The 22102-nt window shown below is 42.0% G+C and overlaps 1 protein-coding gene across 3 annotated transcripts in view; it reads right to left on the bottom strand.

Moving 5' to 3' along the window:
- Positions 1-22102, bottom strand: part of tns2a (tensin 2a) — a 73443-nt gene that overhangs the window by 12704 nt on the left and 38637 nt on the right. For all 3 annotated transcript variants that reach the window (XM_080469549.1, XM_080469548.1, XM_080469547.1), the window contains exons 4-15: positions 11436-11474; positions 10965-11006; positions 8990-9039; positions 8523-8706; positions 7559-7609; positions 7333-7455; positions 6349-6413; positions 5215-5298; positions 2543-2655; positions 639-699; positions 467-542; positions 245-374 (exon numbers count right to left, since the gene is read on the bottom strand). In XM_080469549.1, the coding sequence (XP_080325675.1) occupies positions 245-374; positions 467-542; positions 639-699; positions 2543-2655; positions 5215-5298; positions 6349-6413; positions 7333-7455; positions 7559-7609; positions 8523-8706; positions 8990-9039; positions 10965-11006; positions 11436-11474 (1018 nt within the window). The remainder of the gene's footprint in view (positions 1-244; positions 375-466; positions 543-638; positions 700-2542; positions 2656-5214; positions 5299-6348; positions 6414-7332; positions 7456-7558; positions 7610-8522; positions 8707-8989; positions 9040-10964; positions 11007-11435; positions 11475-22102) is intronic.

A 22102-nucleotide genomic window follows, 5' to 3' on the forward strand; every position in this document is an offset into this window, starting at 1 on the left:
TCATTCCAGGTATGGAGATGATTACTGTCGGGAAACCATTAGAAAGTAAAATTTGCATAATATGATCTCTTTAATGCTAAATTTCATAGAATATGGATTTTAAGAGAACTGCAGAGCATGTCAGACAAAGATTTGGGATTTACAGAGCCAGCGGGAATGTTAAAGCTGAACAAGCATGTGCTTTAACTGTTCTTGATTTCTCTGCTTTGGTTCAAGCGCCACACTTCCACCTAGAGCGGCTCACCGACGCAGGCCTCGTCCAGCTCGCCTTTGCCGAACCACAGCTGGGATCCGTGGATGGTGCAGGTGTGGAACTGCAGCCTGAACACGGTGTCTCGGTCTGCGGTCTGAGCACGTCTGTGGTAGCATTTGACCTGCAGGGAGGGAAGGAAGGAGGGAGCTTCAGGACGCACGGTGGATACTGACAGACCTGTGGGTGTGTCCTCTTTGGCCCAGTGAAACTCACCATGATGTCTCCCTTCAGCAGCAGAGCCGGCTCGATGGTCACACTCAGACGTCTGCCGCCGGTTCCCTGAAGGTCGCTGCAGAACAACAGAAAAAGCACAAACACAGGTGTGAGACAGCCGCATCCATGAACGGAGGAAAAGCGTGAGCGAACGGTGTTGAAGCTGACTCACTATATGCCTGAAGTGTAGACGAGCTGCATGGACTGGTAGATCTTCACGAAGGGGTAGTAACCTGGAGGGAGCGGAGAGAGGTGTTAGGACGCAGCCAAACATGGAGGAATGCGCCGAGCGGCGTCCCCCCCCCGTCCCCCCCCTCCGACACACTCGTCAGATTAAAGACAAACGAGGGAGAGTGGAGACGTGAGTGTGAGGGAATTCAACGAACGCTGCCGCGATTCAGGAAGACAAAGAGGAGAAAAGGCTTTGTCTCACTTAGTCATTAAACCAATCGTACATATTGAACCCTTCTCTGCATGTCTTCACTTGACGCCCACACACACTCCTGTAAAAGTCACGATTATTATTGAGGCCGCATAAACACTCTCGTCTTACAACAAACTCGCTCCGGCTCCATTCCAGGCTTCTCAGGTTTGGATGTTGTTCCTCTACGTGTGAATAATAAGTGGATTCGTGTCTCTGACTCAGGCCACAGGTTTGGAATTGTGTGACTTCTGCGTCTCTCTGTGTGTTTGTCCTGAGATAAGCTGTGAGGTAGTCCGTCACATTCCTTCATTTGAAAAGGAATCGCAGAGTTTACCACAGAGCTTCAAATTGACCGGTTCTGGAGCGACTGACAGAAAAGAAGGAAAGGACAAAGCAAGGAGGCATAAGAATATCAGACGATCCCAACTTTTTTATCAAAGTGACCAGAATTTATATGTGAAGCAGGACTTGTTGTGCTGAAAGAGTTTATGTTAAATATTAAGTAAGTAATTTTTCAAGTGACGCGACAGGGTAGTTCCTCCACTCATGTAGAAATGTATTATTTTACGTTGGATGTGTAGAGCGAGTCCGTTGTGGAACAGCGTGAGGTTCTCTGACGAGCGGACGAGATGTTTGTGGGTGATTCAGGACGACAAACACCAATATGAGACAAGCACAAAGTAAAGTTGATTCAGTGGAAAGGACGAGAGAATGTGAGAGGTTTTAAAGTATTTCATACTCTAAATCACTTGAGATTAAGATTCTTAAAAGCTTTGTTTCATGTCTTTGTAGCAGTTTAATATATTTATTTTATGTCTTTGGAAAACTTTAATATATTTCTTTTATATCTTAATAATACTTTAATATATTTCTTTCATTTCTTTGAAAAGCTTTGATGTATTTATTTTATTTTGTTGTTGAAATGTAATGTTTCTTTTATATCTTTATAAAACATAAATATATTTATTTTTCTTTGTAAAGCTTTAATTAATAAATTGTATTTCTCTGTAAAGCTTTAATCTATTTCTTTTTTTGTTAAACTTTCATATATTTATTTTATTTCTCTGTAAAGCTTTAATCGATTTCTTTTTTTGTTAAACATTAATATATTTAATTATTTCATTTATTTTATTTCTTTGGAAAGCTTTAATGCATTTCCTTTGGTTTCAAAAGTGACTTTATTGATACCCGTAGGTAGATTTTTGTTGAACTTTAATATATTTATTTTATTTCTCTTTAAAGCTTTAACTTATTTCTTTTTGTTTGTTAAACTTTAATACATTTCTTTGTAAAGCTCTGTGATTTGCCTCGTGTCTGAATGGTGCTCTGTAAATAAAATTGCCTTGCCTTGCGTTAAAAAAATAAAGTGTAGGGATCATTAAGTCATGTTAATCTGTTTTTGTGTCCTCAGCTTTCATTTACAAGGTGAACACAGAATTTAAAATGAACCAGTTGGTCTTAATGAATCGGCTCCTGTGTTGTGTTAATGTGCTTCCATGGAAACGGTTGAGCGGCTGTCGGTGTGATAAGAGTCGTCCTTGTTACCTGACCTGTCAAACTTTAACCGATGTTGAGCACAGAGGAGTTCTAAAGGAGACGTTTGGGAAATCAATTCAGTTGCAGAGAGATTTACGTTGCGTCCACATGCCTACCTCCTTCACCCTGGAAGTTTGGGAGCGACGGGATGAGGACTTGGTGGAGGAAAAGAGGGCTGCTGTTCATCTTGATGGCCCCGGACAGGAGGCCCCCGAAGTAATAGATATACCTGCAACACAGAGCGGAATATGAAGTGATGATCATCACTGCGTACGTCAAGATCCTTCAGAAAAGAACCCGGAGAGGCCGACGGGAAGCAGGAAGCAGAGGCAGGTGGAAACAAACATTTTTCTTCAGGGAATTTCTTCTGACAGAAACTAAACTGGAACAGGCATTTGGTAGAGATTTGTCACACATTGTACAATTTCTGTGTGTCCCCCCCTGTGACCTTTGACCCCCACCGCTACCAGGGTTAATGACATAACTGCATCACGGGGCATATCGGAATTTAAAACTGAACATTTTGGTGTTGGTTTGACGTCAATCGGATTAAAACTGACTGCGTTATGACGAAAATAATAATACATTTCTTTGACCTTTTTTTTTTACCTTGACCTTGACCTCGACCTTTGAACCTTTATTTAATAGAATCATCCTTGGATAAAGACAAATCATCCCTGAGAATGTCCTGCAATTCGGGTCAATTGGTAGCATACATACAAACCAATGAATAAATAAATACATACCGACAAAAACAACCTTCGTCTCAACTTTAATTGAAGAAGGAAACAAATACTTACTAACTAGACGTCGACAATAACTTTCATTATAGGATATTTAAATACTGTTTGTCTTTCCCTTAAGAAACCTTATAAAAACTATGCAATGCGTCACAACGTTCATATCTTTTAGTTTAGTTTGACTGGCGTTAGATGAAAAACACAGCTGAATGACTGGATCCTCGCTCACGTACGGTTTCCTGTGTGCGAGCAGCGGCTGGTATCTTTTAGTTCTTTTCTCTACTTCCTCTGTAATTTATATGGCGACATGTGTGCAGGACAGCTTGTACACATCTGCATGTGTACATGTATATCCATTGCATATTATTGTTTTGTATCTAGGCTTACACTTTCCTTTTTTTGGAATTGATTTACCCAGATATTTTCTCACTCTATTTTTTAACTTCTATTTTATTGTAATTTTGTTTTAATTTAATATTATCTATTTATGTCCCCCCCCCCTTTTTTTTTTAGTTATTTTTTCACTTTACTTGTACTTCTTTTGCTGGTTGATGTACTCAGTTTTATTTCCTGTATTTATTATTTCTTTTTTACTTATTTATCTTATTTAATTTATGCAGCTTTTTATCCGTTAGCGTGTATTTTCTCATTAGTAAATCTGTAATACGTGGACACGCTGTATGGGTAGGGGTATTTGTATATACTGTAAGTTGTATACAGTTCTTTTCTTTCATCATTTCAATGATGACAGAAGAGGATTGTTTAGGGAGATAAGGGTTGGAGAGGAGGGGGAATAGTACATATGTATGTAGATTATGTTTTTGTGCTGCACTTTTGAGACATGAATTACTTAATCCCAATTCATATAATCTAGAAGTCAGCCATCTTTGGAGGTCTCTATCCTGCACATGAAACACATCCAGGCTTTGATTTGCATAACGGGAACTTCTGTGGCAAGAATTTAAAAGTAATGCAGGTTCATTGAACTTACAGATTCGTAATCCAACTTCCTGTAGTCAAATAATTCTAAAAACAATTGTCAACTTGTACTTCACAGTGCCGCGGCTGCGTTGGTCTGTAGGAAACCTCACAGTCAGCTGGACTCTGGGTCCTTTGATAAAAAGCCGGCGGGGTTTTTTCAGTCGGCTTTCGGGTTGTTGCAGAAACAAATAAGCTGCAAAGGAGCAAAGTTTAACGATAACGTGTTACGTTTGGCAAATTATTCAACCACCGGATCACTGGTGTTGTGTTTCTCCAAGGATAAAAAGACTGTAATCTGGAATCAGACGACTTCAACGGGTCGACTGTGAAGTTTATCGATTCCCGTGTTGATTCAGTTCTTTCCTGGTAACTCCACATCAAAAGTATTAAACTGATAAACTGGAGAGCGAATAAGTAGAGCGACATAGTTCAACCTCAAAGACAAAGATTGTTCATGTATGTGAAGGATAGTTCACCTTCATGTTCAATTTGAAAACACTTTTAACATTTGAAATCAGGTCAAATATCTTTAGTAAGTGACTTTGGTTATGGTTTTAGCTGAATAATGGTATCGCAGTGAAACCATTTCAAATTCAAAATTATCTTAAAGTCATCAATTCAGTAGGTTCCGATAACTCGTAACTTTAAACCAAGGAGTGTTTTCTTTATGGGATATATGAAGAACTGTGTGAAACATCGGTGTGATTTGAAAAAGAAAAACCTTTTCCCATCAAATCGTCTTGTGAAACTTGCTGAGTGGTTCTTTCTGACACAAAATGCTTTTATGCAGCAAAACTTTTGATTTTCAATAACAAGTTAATCTGACATGCCTCAGCTCTGTGCTCTCCCAGCTTCTTGAAAAATCCGACATTCAGAATGAAAATGAAAACGCAAATGAACAAAAACATAAATGAGCATCATCACACTGAAATTTTGCTCCAGCGTGGTTGACATGATAAATCTGAGCTGGATGTATGTGAACTTTAATCTCCAAGTTGTTCTCGGTTTCCTGAAGCTGAAATCGGATACAGGAAGGGAGAACACGTTGAATAACCTCCACCCTCTACCTGTTTTGGGACGGCTGCAGGGAAGAGGACACCTTATCTTCACAGAACTTCCTCATGGCGAGAGTACTGAGAGCCTGGTCCGCCCTGCAAGGAAACACACACACCAGTCCAGATATCATTTCCATCACGGGACCTCGGCAGACTGTCTGGATGCCAGAAAGTATGTGAGGAGGACACAGCCGCTGCGGGGCCACAGGATAAACACTGAATCACCGGACTTCATCTTTCAAAGTACTTATCAGCTCAATTTAAATCAAAGAGGTACAAACATTCAGTTTTAAAGATCCCATATTATCGAGTTTTTCAACAATTTCACACCGGTGTCATTTGTCCCAAAAAATTGTATTCAAAGTGTATTTCCCCAAATCCAGCTTTGGTCCTGAATGTCAGTCAGTCTAAAAGTCCCTCTACTGAGCTCTACTGAGAACAGGCTGGTTCTGAGTTCTGTGTCTGCCCCCGCCTCCTCCAGGCCCAAGAGCTTTTTGGGTTTCAGATTACCATTAGAAAGTCAATTTAGCATAATATGGGACCTTTAAATCTCAGAAACAGAACCATTAGAACTATAAAACGAATGGACCTTCAGAGAACCAATAAGTCAAACTACAATTCTATGATTTTGGTTTCAGGATTGAATTCAATTCATGTACAGATTAAATAACAGCAGGTGACTCAAACTAACAAAAGGTCTGATTTAAGAGAGATTTGTTTATTCAAAATCTGAAACCTGAAAGCACGTCACACATTAGAAACACACATCTAGAAAACTCTGCGTTAGATAAACTAGATTAGCAGCATTAGTTGTATGTAAATGCAACTGTACAGAGTATAATATTATTGATAATAATACATAATATTAACATGAATGATTATTAACTATATGACATATACTGAGATGATTCATCGTTCATCATTCACACTGAAAGGAAAATATCAGTTACAACTGAAGTTTATCGTTTTATTTTCATATTTTAATTCAATGGGGGGGTTTTTTCATCTGAAAATGATTGAAATAAAAAAAAAATGGAATAGATGAAATCAAACCTGTCTTATCAGTTAAAGAGTTAAATTAGTACTTAAAACATGTGAGACGTTCATGTGAGATGTTCTCTGTGTGGATGAAGAAGAAGAACTCACCCTGCAGAGATCTTGCTGTAGTGCATGTACGCGGCAATGATCACACCGGTTTTGCCTTTATTGCCCTGCAGGGGGCGACAAGAAACAACAGGGGCACAGTCAGAACGAGCCATCGTCCTCAGCGATTATTGATGGAGACAAGAGAAAGAGAGGAGGACCGGGGGATGCGGAGCAGGCAGAAACATGGGAAGATGTGGAAAAGCTGTGAGAGCTCAAATTAAAAAGCTCCCTGCGGTTCCCTCCCCCTCCACCCGGGGGTGGGGGGGGTGGGGGGGCTCCATGCTTCCTGACACATTCCAAACACATTCCAGCTGCTCCAGATTTCTGCAGCACGGCCCGTTGGGCCTCGACAGGGCCTGGTTTAGTCCTGGACCCGGGGAATATTCCGGAGAGCCGACTCGCCACAGAGGGAGTCTGGTTCTGGAATTTCAGACCTCCTGACCGAAAACGAATAAATCCAACATGCAGACGAGCCGCGGCAGCTCGGTCACCCTCAGTGTGAGGTGATCCAGGCGACACCACGTCTCTGGCAGAATGAATGAAGACGGGCCGGTAAACTGGTCCACTAATTTTTAAGTTTCATCCTTGTGATTATCACTTCCTAAGCTACTATAGCTGAGATATTCTTATGTATTTGCCGCCAACATAAGCTTTTCTAGAGCACCTTGCCTGTTTTAGGTGGTTGAACCACAGCAGCAGCCCGTTGGGGAGATTCCCAACATGTCGTATTATCAAGGGGCGTCATTAATATCCATGATATGGACCAAATGTCAGGAAGACCCTATTCTAGAAAAACTACACAGAAGTGATGAGTAAGGGGGCCCGATAAAGGGGATAATTTATCTAAGTTAAAAAGGTTGTTGCATGTTACAGAACTACACACTACTAGAGTAAAAGCACAGCACCACATCTGTCCCGTTTTACAGCCTGGGAATCAGCAGGAAGGGGCCTGGAAAGCCCTGACGGCGGCCTCTGAACTCTGACCTTGCAGTGCAGGACCACCACGTGCTGCGGGTCCGAGGTCAGCCAGGCCTCCATGGCCTTGCATATGGCGCAGATTTTATCCAGCGGCGGGGCGTGGAGGTCGGGCCAGCCGAAGTCGTGGACCTGGCGGTGGGGATGGTGGGTGATTTAAGGAGATTAAAGTGAAGGCTGCAGGCTGAATTCCTCAAGCACCGAGTTAAGAGAATGACGAGAGCAGGAGTTGTACCTTTGGGTTGAGCCGGGTGATATCGTGGCGCCTCTCGGAGAGATTCAGGAGCTGAAAGAAAAAAAAAGTGCTCTCAACTCCACCGCATTGAATCACTGCAGTCAGTTATCAGATAAACTAAACTAAACTAAACTAAACCAATCATACATTATTAATCCCGTTGGTGAAATTCCTTTTTTTTCTGAATGGACCTTTGGCTAATCCCCGCCCCTGAATGCAAACAAAACCAATAGCATTCAACTACAAACATAGAGAAGCATTAGAGCTGGCGACACTTTTGTTGTTTTCTGGGCTATTTGAAGATGTGTTCACATTCCCCTGTTTGATCCGGACCAGAGTTCTCTTCAGGGATAAACCGTTTCATTTGGGCAACGTGAACATGGCCACGAACTCTGAACAGGAGCGAAGAAGTGATCTCTGGTAACCTTGAAATGCTCGGTCTCGGTTCCTGTACAAACGATCATTCTAGCAGGTCGGGTGAGAGGACGACGGTGACGGAGTGCACAATGCATTCTGGGTAGTAAACAAACAAACACGCAAATCAGAAGAAGCAGACGCAAAAAGAAAAAGTTGGAAAATATCTCGCGGCCAGACGTGGAGTAGTGAGGAAGACTCTCATTGATATTTGGTCTGAAGACTCAATATCGCGGGCTACCCGTTAGCCACGAGCTAACTGGCGTAGCTACCACGGGTTAAAGCAGGAGGACTTCCGGTTTCAGTCTGGACCAATCAATGAGCCGTGTTTCTTCTTGACTTCTTCTCTGTTCAGTGTTTGTTTTGGGCGACAGCGCCCCCAAACCAGCAGCTGTTGTAATTGGAGGACATTTTCCCGGCGCTTTGGTCTCTAAAGTGAATGTGAACCCCAAAACCAAATGAAGGTGTGAAAATTCTCGTCTCTCCTCCCTCCCAAGTGAACAGAGTCCCGGATGATCCCAATGTGAAAGGCCCCAAGTCCTTCCCTCACCAGAAATTTGTCCTGGTGTTTGGACTTGAGCATGGCTGCCACCTCCTTCAGGTTGATTCGGTATCGCTGCTCTTCCAGCTTGGGGGGGAAGAAGACGGAGATGATCCTCTCGGTGATGTAGGTCAGGTCGAAGTCGTAGTGGCGCTCCATCACTCGCTCCATCACGCGGTCCACGCTGAAGCTCCTGGAGACACGAGGAGAGAACAGACGGGGTCAGAGAGGTCACACAGAGGAAACGTGAGCCGGGCTCGGAGGTTCAAGGAGACCAGCTTTTACTCTGACAGTCGGTCTGAGGAAACTGCTGCTTGGATGGATGAGGAGTCAAGAAGACAAGAAGAGAAAGAAACTTAATCATCAGTGTAGCAAGCAGATCAGATCGACTCGTTCTGACACGAAGACCATCAGTCTATTTAGACTTCAGATCAATGTTAGAAGGTTTCTCCTTTCTCCTGCTGCACCGTCTTTACCTTGGCAAGGTGTTCCTCTGTTTGGTGTAGGTCAAAGACTTCGTGGATCCCTGTTGGAAAAAGAACAAAAGAGATAATATCAAAGGAAGGGACATCCCAGAGTTGGCGGTTCTCTTATCTCATCCTGTCCCGGAGTCAAAGTGTCCTTGTGCGAGACACCAAACCAATGAATGGCAAGCACCGCTAATGACTTGCTTTCTCTGTGTGTGTGTGTGTGTGTGGGTGTGTGTGTGTGTGTGTGTGTGTGTGTGTGTGTGTGTGTGTGCGCGGGCGCTGAAGCAGTGGAAAAATTTGCCATTTCAGTTCAGTCTATTTATCATAAACGATCACCACTCAAATGTTTTTGTTTTCTGGCCTGTTCATGTGCAGAGATTCACCATGTAGCTCTCAGCTGTTGTTATGATCCTGGAAAAGAAATATGTGCCACTCTTGATTTTATTTTTTTTTTATCACCGTTTGGTGTGCAACAGTCACCCAAAGCAGAAAATGCTCCATATTTTTCATGTAGGTTACTTATTTTACAATCCAGTGTCTCCCTGAAGACGCCTAAGGCTGGTTGGGGTTAATTTTCTACCTGCGGGAGTGCTTTCAAACATGGTGCGTTAATAGTTTATTTTCCATCCATCCATCACTACAGATATAGTTGGAACCAAGCTTATGTCAAGCTTATAAATACTACTTTATTGGTGAAATTACACCTTTTCTAGGTAGTTTGCACCCAGCTTTAAGAGGTGATTTTACAGCTGTTGGGTATTATTGCACAGTGGAAGCATTTAGAAACCGCAGCAACTCAACCACAAAGTGATATACACAGTGAAGTTACAGAGGTGCCTCGCTGAGGCGAACAGTGCGTAACCGTCTGCAGCTCTCCGGTGGTGTCAACCTCAGCTGTTAAACTCTGAATCAGGAGCTTCATATTGTGGGTTTTCATGCCTCAGCAAGCAAGACGGAGCAGGCTAAAGAACTCTGACCAAACAACCTTCTTTATTTGGTCGTCAAATAAACTGAAATGCCACAAGAACACTGGCTACCTGATGGCATTGTGCCAACTGTCAAATCTGAAAGGACGATTCTCAGCTTCCAGTCTTCCAGTCGGGGGAAAGCCCTTTTCTAATCAGACTTTAAACGTAAGATTCCACAGGCAAGTTTCTCATGAACAAACTTGACTGGAAACTGGAACGACACGTGAAATGAACGATATTCAACACCTTTGACATGAACTAGAACAGGAATCACAACTTGTGTAATCAATGTTAAGCTGCACTGACGCTGCTCCGAAGAAAAGAGTGACAATTTCTGCATGAAGACTCCAGAATTGTGCAGAAGACCTTGACAGATGGCCGGAAATCTACACAGGAGGATCGACTGCATTTTCATGTTTAATGGAACTGGAACGTAACGGAGCTGGATGATCTTGGCCTTAAATGGATCGTCCACATGCCACACTATGAGAGTGACCATACCCGATGCCATTGGGGAGGACGAAGTCTCAGAAGCAGAGCCGTTGTTGATAAAAGGTACAAAATAAAAGTGTTTACTTCATGTCTGGCTCAAACTCCTTGCTGCATATTGACTGTGAAATGGAGCACCAAGTCGCTAATGGGAAACATTTGAAATACACAACGTCACTTCTGGGGGAAATATTAATTTAGTCTAAAATGGATCTTTGGTAAAATCATCGTAGGGATAGAAATACACCATTTTATCACCATTTGGCAAATGCCTGCAATACATACTTTATAAACTGAGGAGCATTCTGCACGTCCAGATACTTTGGTTGAGAATAATGTGCTTGAATTGTGTAATTCAGAGCCGCAACGTTTGTCCAGCATCTTCTCAGTCAAGTTCAATGAGGCCAAAAACAATAGTTTCACTAGGGAAGAAGCTTGAGGGAAAGATGTTTGGGGAAAGGGAAGACACAGAGCATGAAGGGGGTGAGGATGAAGGGAGGACATGGAGGTCAGAGTGTGCTCACCAGGTGCTGGTTGTGGCGAGAAGGAGCGGTCCCTCTGCGCTGCTGGACGGCAGGAAGGAGCGGAGGAGAGCGGAAAGGAGAAGCCAGGGATGGCGAGAGGAATTGGGGCGAAGGGAGAAGGTTGAACGGAGGTGAGAGAAGGGAGAAAAGGGAGAGAAGGGGAGGCAAGACAGAGGAAGGAAAGGAGAGTTGATTAAACAAACAGACTCCCTAATGGACAAACATTACTACTTCCTATAGCAACATCAACCATTTCTTTCTTCCAGACTGAATTCCTGCAGTGCTCCAGGAATGAACCGAGCTCAAACTGCGCCGAGGGCTCAGCTTCCCACAAGGAATTCAGCAGGAGGAAACCGTACGGTGGTTTTTGGAAGCTGCCTTCTAAGTCTGGCCAGACAAAAGTGGGAGAGATTGTCCCACACAAAGAACGCTCTTTAGGAAAAGACGCAAGCAAATGAAGGGGGAACTTACCAGGTCATTGGATGGAGCTGGGCTGCAGGCGGAGGTCACCTGGAACGCACAAACACGTCCACATTTCAATATGAAAACGGTTCACACACACTACAAGATCACCAGAACACATCATTTGGGATCCAGGATAGAATGATGGGAAATTATCAAAAGTTAACGCGTCTTCATTATATTTAATCTAGTTTATCGAGCAAAGTCTGGATCCTCTAAGCCAGAGCTCTGCAACCTGCGGCTCCTCAGCCACATGTGGCTCATTAGGAGGAGATAAAACTTGCAGAATCAGTGACTTCTTTTGAATCTCTTTTAAAAACCCACTTTTATAGACTCACTTTCAATTAAAGCCTCCATTTTCAATAGAATGTGGCCCTTTTATCTTTTTACATGCTGTCTCTTTAGGCCGCCTACGCTAATTGTGTTTTGTCGGCAATAATAATAATTTTTGTCTATAATTTTCCATCTGTTTGATGACCCCGTCGCCGTCTCTCTGATAGCTTGTCTCCTCTGTCTGCCTGACTTTTTGTCTGTGTTTTTACTGTAAAGCACTTTGTGTAACATATGTCCTGAAAAGTGCTGTATAAATAAAGCTATTATTATTATTGTTATTATTATTATTATTATTAATATCATCATTATTATTATTATTTAGCTCCACTGTAATGGCACTTGTATAAATGTTCATAGGTAATGTTTAAAACACACGTTTATCTTATTGTTTTTATTTGCACATAGTGCAATTTGTTAAAAGGATTTTTCTTCTAGCCATTTTTAGACACAAAATAAAAAGTTGAGTGGCTAAATGGGCTAAAATTGCAACAACAACAACAATAATAGATTGAAAATTGAAAAGAGTCAAAATAGCTGAAATGTAAAACAAAATGCTAAAATGTCTCAAAAGTACAGATAAAAGGAAAAACAGACAAAAGAAAGAGTCATAATGGCTAAAACAACTAACAACTAAAATACAAGTAAAATGGCAAAAAAGAGTCAAAATAACTCTTCAATCGACAACAAATAAATTCAGATAAAATGGGTCATGTTTTTATTTCTAGTTGTTTTATCAGTGTTCTATATTGTTGTCATGAAAATCAAGTTAAATATGAACCAAAGCAGCTCTTCCGGTCATAAGGAGCTGTTCTGAGAAAGAAGAAAGAATTAACATCTTTAAATCGCTCAAATTTTATTCTGAGATTCCAAAATAGATTCAAATGATTACAGCCAGGAGAAACTATCTAAAAAAGTAACGTGATTAAAAGAATTCTATTGAAATAACGGAAGGTAATGAGATTATAGTAAAAAAGTAATATGGTAAAATATTATATAATAACAATAATTCATTGATGAAATACAAAACAAAAGAGGATTTCAAAATAACTGTTCACTGTGTTGCTAAAACTCTACATTACAAAGTATACTTTTAAGAATATGAATATCATGAAAACAATAATTCTCATAGGATCTAGAAATGACTGTGCTGTATGTGGTGCTAAATAAATAAAGTTGAATTGAATTGAGTTGAATAGGCAGATCTTCTAGAAGGTTTTTTTATTTTATTTTGGAAAAGGGATAATTGTGTTCTGCTCTGGGGGATTACTGAAAGTTAGAACGTCAACGGTCCTAAAAAGGTTTTCTGGGTCTTGGTTGGAAGCATGCAGCAACAATATGTAAAGCTCTATGAATTCATTTAATAATTTAAAACTCATAGCTCCCCAGTGTGAAGTTATATTTGGTGCGCCATAAATCATATTTAGATTACATTCGCATTGATGCAGCTGAATTTTGAGAAATTGTGTTCTTTGCCAGATAAAACAAGATTTTAAAGACTCTGCTTCCAAAAGTGTCGTAAGTCTTTGCGTTAGACTGAAACCAATAATTATTAAGATCAGAAAGAAATGTCAAACTTTTACTAATAGGACAATTAATCAAACAACCACCCATGAAAATGAATAACCTCGTGTCTGGCAGCAAGATTAGGATTGATACTGAGGATTGAAAATTAAGGAAAAAAGAAAACGAAAAAGAAAAGAGAAAGGAATGGAGAAAAAAGAAAAAAAAAGAGAAAAAGAGGGAAATAAAGAGCAAAAGAGAGAAAAAGAAAGAAAAAAGGAAAAAAGAAAAAGAAAAAACAAAGGAAAAGATACAAAGGAAAAAGAAAAAAGGAAAGAAAGATGAAAACAGAAAAAGAAAGGATTGTTACGATCAAACGAGACACTCAGTGAAATCAACCTGACGTAGAAACTCCCTGAAGATTAGAAACAGACCGCAGTGTAAACTGGATGTATTCAAATGTGGGGAAATGCTGGTCCGACTCTCGCTGTTTGATTTTTTTTAGAAAAATGTTCAAATATCTGCAAATGCGGGGCCAAATAGTCAAGCCCCACAGCTGGAGGAGCAGCGAAACAGACAGACTCACATACAAGCGACACATCCGATTCCCATGTCTGCTGTGGGCCGACGGGCCAGTGAACTGTGACCAAAGGAAGCAGGAGCAGAACAGCAGCCCTCATGAAGGGGGGCCGGGGACCACAGTCACGCTTACGTAACACACGTGCGCATACATGCATGCACGCAAGGCTGTGTTCCCGCTGAACGGCCCTTTCTGGACTGTTTGTTTGGATACAGGAAAAGGGCAAGGGCTTGTGTATATCTCATTGTGCACAAAGGGGAAGCAACACAGGCCCTGAACCTGGGGGGGGGGGGGGGGGGGGGGGGGGGGGTGTCACCGCACGCTGCCTCGGTGGCGGACACTCTCCCGTTGAGCTTTCGCTCTTTCTTTCCCTTCTTCCAGCAAGAGCTTGGCGGCTTGTTTCCGCTCGGACGTAACTACACGGATCAACAGGAAGGCAGAGGGACAGAATACGAGCTAAACTCGGCACGTTTGACTGGAAGCAGCAGGAAACGGGTTCACGTTGAACATCGACTCGCAAATGACTGATGTCCCTGCGTGAGACACGCAGAAAATTTATGTTTCTGTTCTGACTCTCTATCTCAACCTGTATCCTGTACACCGCTGTTTTCTTTTCTATTCTTTATTATTTAAAAATTCTGAGTCCTGAACCCCGCACTAACATTTAACTATGAATAGACCCTTGGACTGTAATAATCCTCCAACACCCATATCACGGATATGATATATGCAACATAAGGACAACTGGACCTGTTTTAAGCTATAAAACCTTTTCGTCTGTCTTTCAAAAGGTTTCTTCAACAGACAGGAGTGAAGCATGAAAGTCCTCATGAGATTCTAACCAGACAAGCCTTTCAGATATGAGGCAGCATGTCTTTGAAATGTCAAGCACTTACCTCAGGCAGCCAATGAGGTAAGCTGACTTTACAAAGCTCTCCAAGAGTTGTTTGAAGGTCTTGAAGACATATCACCTCTAATTATGTCAAAATTGAAGACGCAAAGTCTTCAAGATCTCCTTAATGAGCAAAGAATTTGGTTGAAAGGTGACTTATCTTCTAAACTTCCCACAGGACAGTGGAGTTGCTTGACAGTCTCAGATGCCTTCTAAAGCCTTCAAGACCATCAAACAAGTTTAGGGTTGTTTATTTATGGTATCCCAGAGAAACGAGAGTATGAAATTGAATTTAGAGCTTTGTCAAAAAAGTGGCAGAAATGATCTTTGTATGGTGAAGACCTCGACCAACTCTTGATTCTTTCCAGGACTGAGTGCCCACATTCAACCTGGTCCAGTCTTTAAGAAGCTCAAAGCCCAGGAGCTGCAGGGTGGCCGTCATAACTGTCGGATTCAAAGTACTTCCTTCCACGATCGGACCTGCATGAGGGTCACATGTACCACTGTTGCCTCGCAACAAGAAAGCCTCTGCTTACTGAGGTAACTAGCTCTCAACTAACAATGGACCTGCGACCTTCCCAGGATGTATGGAGCTCTTCAGTGTTGGCCTGAATACACTCTTGCTCCTTCCTGTCCCTGTGTAGACAAAGCCAGTACAACAGGTACCTGGATGGTAAAATATTTCTCCCTCAACATTTGCCACGGAGGTCACATCTGCCACTCTTTCCTGGGCAGTGCTCAATGTTGACATATGTTAAAATGCCTTACATGTCTTTAAGTTATCACTTTTATAACAGAAAACATGGGCGAAGATGATGGGTCTCCATGAAAGTTCCCGTGAGTGATCCTCAATAAAAGTCTGAAATATGGCGGTGTGGCTGGAAAATGTAGAAGTTTAATAACGACCAAGAAAAGTCGAAGCCTTATGGGATAAATAATCCTTACAGGTTGAAGTTTCCCATCCTGGATGTTGTTCAAAAAGTCCACATCATTTTAAATTTGGAGTTTTTTTGACCACACACATCTGACTGTGTCCCCTTCTCCTTTTTTTTTTTGTAAACAGTATGAAACAAGAGACTCTCAGGTTTACCGATTGACACTGGATTCTTTCTTTAAAGGTTCTATTTTTTCACGTTTTAATTAGGATTTTTTTTCTTGCTTTTGATGGCTGCAAACCGATTTTCCTGTGGGGACAATATCGCCACTAATATGTCTGCAAGTTCTTATCAACTTGTTCTCTTTTCATCTATACCCCCCTCAACCCCTTTTGCAACACTTATGTCTTTAAATCCCTCTCACTCAGTGTCTGCTGAGGGGGGCCTGCTGAGGGTGGCTGCTAAAGCCAGAGAAAACATGCCACACCACACCAAATTCCACCTCCACAGTCCAACACTTACAAAGTTCGTCTTAACAGATCTCCACCCATCGTTCCCATTCTTTTTTTTTTTTTTTTTTATACCTCCTGCCTCATATTCTGCCCTTTCCCTATCATTCCCTCCTTCCAATTTTCAGTTTACAGATTCATTCACTTCTGCCGTTACCTCATCCTTCATCTCTTCCTCCTGTTCGGCTCTCTCAAACATCGCTGGCTCCACTTTTTTCCTTGCTATATTCTCTCTCCATCCCAATAGTTCCTTCCTTTTCTGCTCTAATCTGCCACGAGCAAAACCTTTCCTGTTTGCTTTCTCCCACCTCTTCAACTTCCTGCACACCTCCTGCTGCTTTTCTGAAGCTCTTTTCCATTTTCGCGGCACCTCGCCTCCAAGCCTCTGCCGTAGTTTGTCACGGCGTTTAGCGTTTGAGTGTTTCTTTACAGCAGGGGTCACAGATTTCATCCCCTGCGTCCACGAGTAACCAGATCTCCTGGTGACCGGCCGGCATGTAAAAACTTGCTCAGGATAACAAATGCCAGCTCCTCACAGGTGAGTCGAGCTGGTGGCGTTAAGGCATTCTCGACCCACAACCCGAGTCCCTGCTTTCTATTCCGCCATCCCTTCCTTTTTTTGTCTGGCTGCAGTGGCCCTGGATGGACCAGCTTCTTACATACTCTTTGAACCATCAAAGCCAGAAGAAGCATAGCTAATGGATAATGCGCAGCGCTCTCGCTCTCCTTTCAACGAGCTGCCTTAGAGCTGCGGTTTTTAAGAAGAACGACTAGGTGAGGTAGCGGTTTTGGTATGTTATTAGTGTGAGAACTGACTATGTGATTGTTTTGACAGCGTGGTTGAGATGGTTTCAGCATTTCTGAGCGTAAACATCCTGAAAAAAGAAAAAAAAAAGATATGTTTACGTGATCTTTTAGGTTTTGGCAAGTTATGCATATTCGAAGCTAATGTGAGTGATAGTTTTAGTTTATTTGAAAGCTCGGGAAAAGTAAAATAAATACATCTGATAATCTCAAGTGGTGTAGCCTATAAGGGACTTATAACGTTTAGATGGGAGACAATTGAGCAGGAACAATAAAATGAAGACACCATAATACAAATAAATCCTTGAAAAGTTCATATTTATGCACTATTTTATTAAGTCTATTATGAACAACCTGAAATTTTCACGGAAATAAAAGTACAACCTTATCCCAGTGTTTCTCTACACACAGATGAGAGTGAAAGACTGTCGTCTGTCAGAAGAGAGGATTTATGAAGTCTCAGTTTTCACAAACTTTGTTGCTGATTTCTCGGCTGCGATCATTGTTGCTAACTACTGTTCAGTTCTGGATCTTGGTGCTGTGTTACGATCGCCACTTTAACTGAAACAGCCCGACCCCGAATGGGGAAATGAGGAATACCATATTTTTTTTAATTTCAATTTTCAGTAATTTATTTTCTTGGGAATTTTACACTTTGAAATGTCCTTCAGATTAAATCAGATTAAACAACATCTTCACACACTCAAACGATCTCACGAGGTCCTCAGCTGGAGAGTTTCCATCTGTCTGGTAGGACTTCCCACTTATGCTGAGCACTTGTTGGCCGAGTTCCCATTGCTTCTCATTACAAACCATCTCAGTTCTTGTCTCAGGCTGTTAGTATTTTTGTAGGCTTGAACTCTGACCTCCGGCATATTTCTCAGTGTCCAGTCTTGTTTTCTACGTTTTACAGTGTGTACAGAGATGAGACGACTTTCAAAACTCTCGCTCCGTTTGGTAAATATGATCAGAGAATCTTAAAAGACAGAAAGACTTTCAGCTCTTTGGCTTGGAAAAACAAAAATGCGGAGGAACACTCCAAGTAGCAGAAATCTCTTTGACTGCCAAGGTTTTTGGAATATTTTGGTGGACAAAAAACTACTGTGTTGAACCTTATGAGTCATTTAGAAAATTTATCTGTTGTTTCAGACAATAAGTAAGTAAAAAATATATAAAGGTTGCCATCTCTGTAAACCCAATTGCCTTCCAGTAGCATGAGCTTGTCACTCCACAGAGGCATCACTAATGATGGGAGCCCTGCTGATTACCTCTTTTGTCCTCTGATCGATGCTGAGTGATGTGAAACAGTCGGCGCACGTTGCACTTCATGTCTACAATCTGAGCAGTCAACAGTTCACAGCTGCGCTGAGGTCAAGCTCTGACAAAGCAGCATGGATAACCAGCAACAACGTCAGGGAGTCAAAGTTAGCTGTTACAACCCGTCCAGATCCAAACCACGTCTGTATTCAAGCACCATTTCCTTGATGGTCAGCCTCAGGCCGAACACTCTTCATTCCTTCGGCTCCCTTGGGAGAGTCACTTGGGATCCACTGATGAAAGCTGAAAAGAGTCGGCCGTGAAAGTCAACGCTGCTTGAGCCCTTTCATCGTCAGGCTTTGAGAGCAAGCTTTGGCAAGAATGCAAAGGGGGGCCTTCAAGAGAAAAAGAACACAAGCCTGTATTACAGTAACATAGCCCCCCCGGAGGGTAGCTATATTTGACTGGAAGAGTAAAGCAACAGGTGAGGTCAATCTCACCAACAGACCCAGGGAGGCTAAACAGACGCATCGGAAGCACCGTCTTCAATTTGCTAATCAGACATGTTGCAATAACAGTTACTCCCACTGCTCGAGAACCCAAGCAGGTGTTCTGGATAATGTAGTGAAGACAACGTCAACAAGGAGTTCCTTGCTGCCTTCAAGGCAACGTCTTACTCATACCAGTTGGAGGAAGATTGGTTTAGCATGATGTCTCACACCAGGATGGATCAATGCAAGGCTAAAAGTATCTGTTCTTCTGATGTCGGCTCTTCCAACGTTCTACTTACAAGGATAAATTAAGCTTCATAAGGTAGATTCAGTGAGGTCTTAACATTGTAACTATGTAAAAGACATGGATGGATGGAATCAGAGAATTTAAGTTTCATCCAAATTAAGACCCAAAAAAGGGTTTTTGTCCATAACTCTGTAGGAGTTCTCAAAGTGCCCAAGCTGAAAGAACTGGAAAATGTTTTTCATTTCACTGATGCGTAAAAATGTTCTTCAGACAGTTTGAAATTTTATCCATTTTATCACTGAAGAGGCAGCCAAAGCACCACAGTGCGTCTGGCAGTCGTGACAAAAAGGAAAATAGTCTGGCACTTAACGCTACCATCAATGCAAGTATCTGCCATTTGCAATGAGAAAAGCAAACTGCTCCAAATCAAAATACCAAGAACTTTCTTTCAGAAAAAAAAAGAAATAAATACAGTAAAAGACAAGTATAAGGTCAGGCAGCATATTGAAACAATTTTTTCTTTAGCGACAGCTCGCAGAATTTTATGAGGCTACAGGCAAAGTAGTTTAACCATACATTAAAAAAACATGAGACACATGAAGACATGATAATAAGACTGAAACATTTTGATGAAATACTCAAAAACACGGATTGAAACTAAGTTGTATTTCATGGTCATCGTGACTCAGAGGGCATTGCCTCTGTTGTCTTTTCTTGAACTCTGCAACAACAGAAATGTCTGTGTTGGTCTGTCCTTTGGAAAAAACAAACAAACAAAAAAAAAACAGCAAGATTTACTTTATGGCAGTTGTGAGAGTATTCTCAGCTCAGAAGTAGAACTGTCCTTCAAATGCACTCCACATGTCTGAGGCCTCATAATCGTGACAAGGTGGACCTCATGAGAAAGCCAGAAAGCTGCAGGCCTAACAGGACGGGACTTCAAGGGCACAGCTAAGCAGAAACAACACCTATAGGTGAAATGCTTGCATCCGGTGGACTTAGTACGATATCAGGCTCTGGAGTACGTGGGGGCCAGCTACCAAAAGCTTTTGTGATGTCTGAATTCATTTATTTTTTAGGTTTCTTATGTTCAACAGGTTTCCGTCTCTTACATTTGGTCTCTTGTTCCCACACTTTCTTTTTGGCCCCGAAAGGAAAAGAAAGTAGGAGGTCTCTGTGTTTCTCTGTTTGTTTTTTACCCTGACCAGCTGAGAGGAAGGCCCTACAGATACAGCGGGTCACATTGGTCTCTGGTGGTGCAGCTTTTATGACCGGGTGGGATGGAATTCCCTGTTATGGAGCTGAGGGTTCTGACTGCATCATCAACACACATGCAGGAATATAAGGTTGTGCAGCTGGAGCGCGCACACACACACACACACACACACACACACACACACACACACACACACACACACACACACACACACACACACACACACACACACACACACACACACACACACACACACACACACACACACACACACGAACCAGCACATGTTGGTTGTACATGAGGGTTTTCTCAGTCCACCATCAAGACTGAAGCACACACACACACAAACATGCCACTCTCATTGGGCCATCTTTATCCTCCCCAAAAGCCAAACGAGTGCAGGAGGCATACAAAAATAACTGTGGGTAAACAAACAAAGCAGGCAGTCATGGGTCACGAGGAGATCGGAACACATCAACAATGGAAAAATTCTCCCAATAATCAACCAACCAGTGGCATTATTACGTGGCATTATTATCTCAGCCCCCTCCGTGTCCAACCTTCTGCCCTCTGTCATTCACATTGTTGATAAGCAAGCACTCGCACTATTCCCAAAAGCACAACGCTGCCTCCTCTTTCTATATTTGCAGCGTGCCAGAGTCTAAATACAGTTTATGATACACATTACAAAATGTTTTTTCATTCTTCAGACCTCTCCGAATTCTCCATTGTTAGGAGTTCATTCTCGGGTGCATGACGAGCTGACAGACAAGATGTCTCTCTGGTTAACTGTCTTTTTTGTGTTGGTGACTCTATATGTGTTTCCAGGTTTACGGATTAAAACTTGGAAGGATTCCCGATGATATCTGATGAACTGGTAAATTATCCAGGTTGTATCACTCCCATGGTTAAAAGGTAGAGGCTCCATCTAATGTAGCATGAACGTCAGATCGATCTGTAGTCTTTGGATGATAGAACTGTACTGAGACAATAATGTGTACAGATGGACAATTGTAAATATAACACTATACTTGGTTGTTTTACCCATCTGTCTATATAAAGAGGCTATAATGCAACACTGAGTCATCACTTTCAATCAGAAGTATCCATGCCTTTTCTGTCCTGAGCCTTGCTCCTGGACTAGTGGCTTAGATTTAGGGCATTAACCTTAAACTAGCACTGGGAAAGACTGAGAAAGTGGAAAAAGTGATAAAAACAAAGCCTTGGATTGGTGAAAGAAACAGAAGTGTAAAATTCTTCATGGAAAAATATAACCTCAGAAACGTGAAGCAGAAGCTAGAGTCGCCTTTATCTCACTTTAGCTGGGGCGCCACTGAAGAAGGAAGACTTGGACGAAAGAGCTCACTTCGAGGGCTTAACTTGATGCCTGCTGCTTGAAATTTACAATCCAAAGCAGACCAGTGTGATATTGTGCCCTTTTAAAAGATATTTTCTTTTTACTGAAGTCATATTCACAATTGAGTTCAGCTGAATTTAAGACTTTCAAGTCTGTAGAGTCACATTTCCATATAAGGAAACGACAAGGCATCAAAGGAAAGAGAACATGTGAATGTCCCATTAGTCAGAGGGACCCATCTGATGGACCGTACGGGAAAGCAAAGTTTTGTTTTACTTGAAAAGCTTAGACGTGCTTAAAAACTGACGATCTGAGACATAAACTATGTGATAAATGGTTTCTTCCTTCCCGGATTGGTACATTTGTTCCACTTCCAGCTCTGCATCAACCCACTGCACAAAGGGGGGGGGCAACATACATATCACTACAATCTGTTAGTGAGTCATGGCCTGCAGCAGTGTGGTTGCACAGATATCCAAATTGTCTCTCTTTTCTTAGACTCAGGACAAGCCAAACCCACTGGCCAATTAGTGCAGACTCCACTCTCTCCGTCTCCCTGACACACACACACACACACACACACACACACACACACACACACACACACACACACAC

This window comes from Lipophrys pholis, assembly GCF_963383615.2.
Source record: "Lipophrys pholis genome assembly, chromosome: 8".
In the NCBI taxonomy this organism is placed as follows: Eukaryota; Metazoa; Chordata; class Actinopteri; order Blenniiformes; family Blenniidae; genus Lipophrys; species Lipophrys pholis.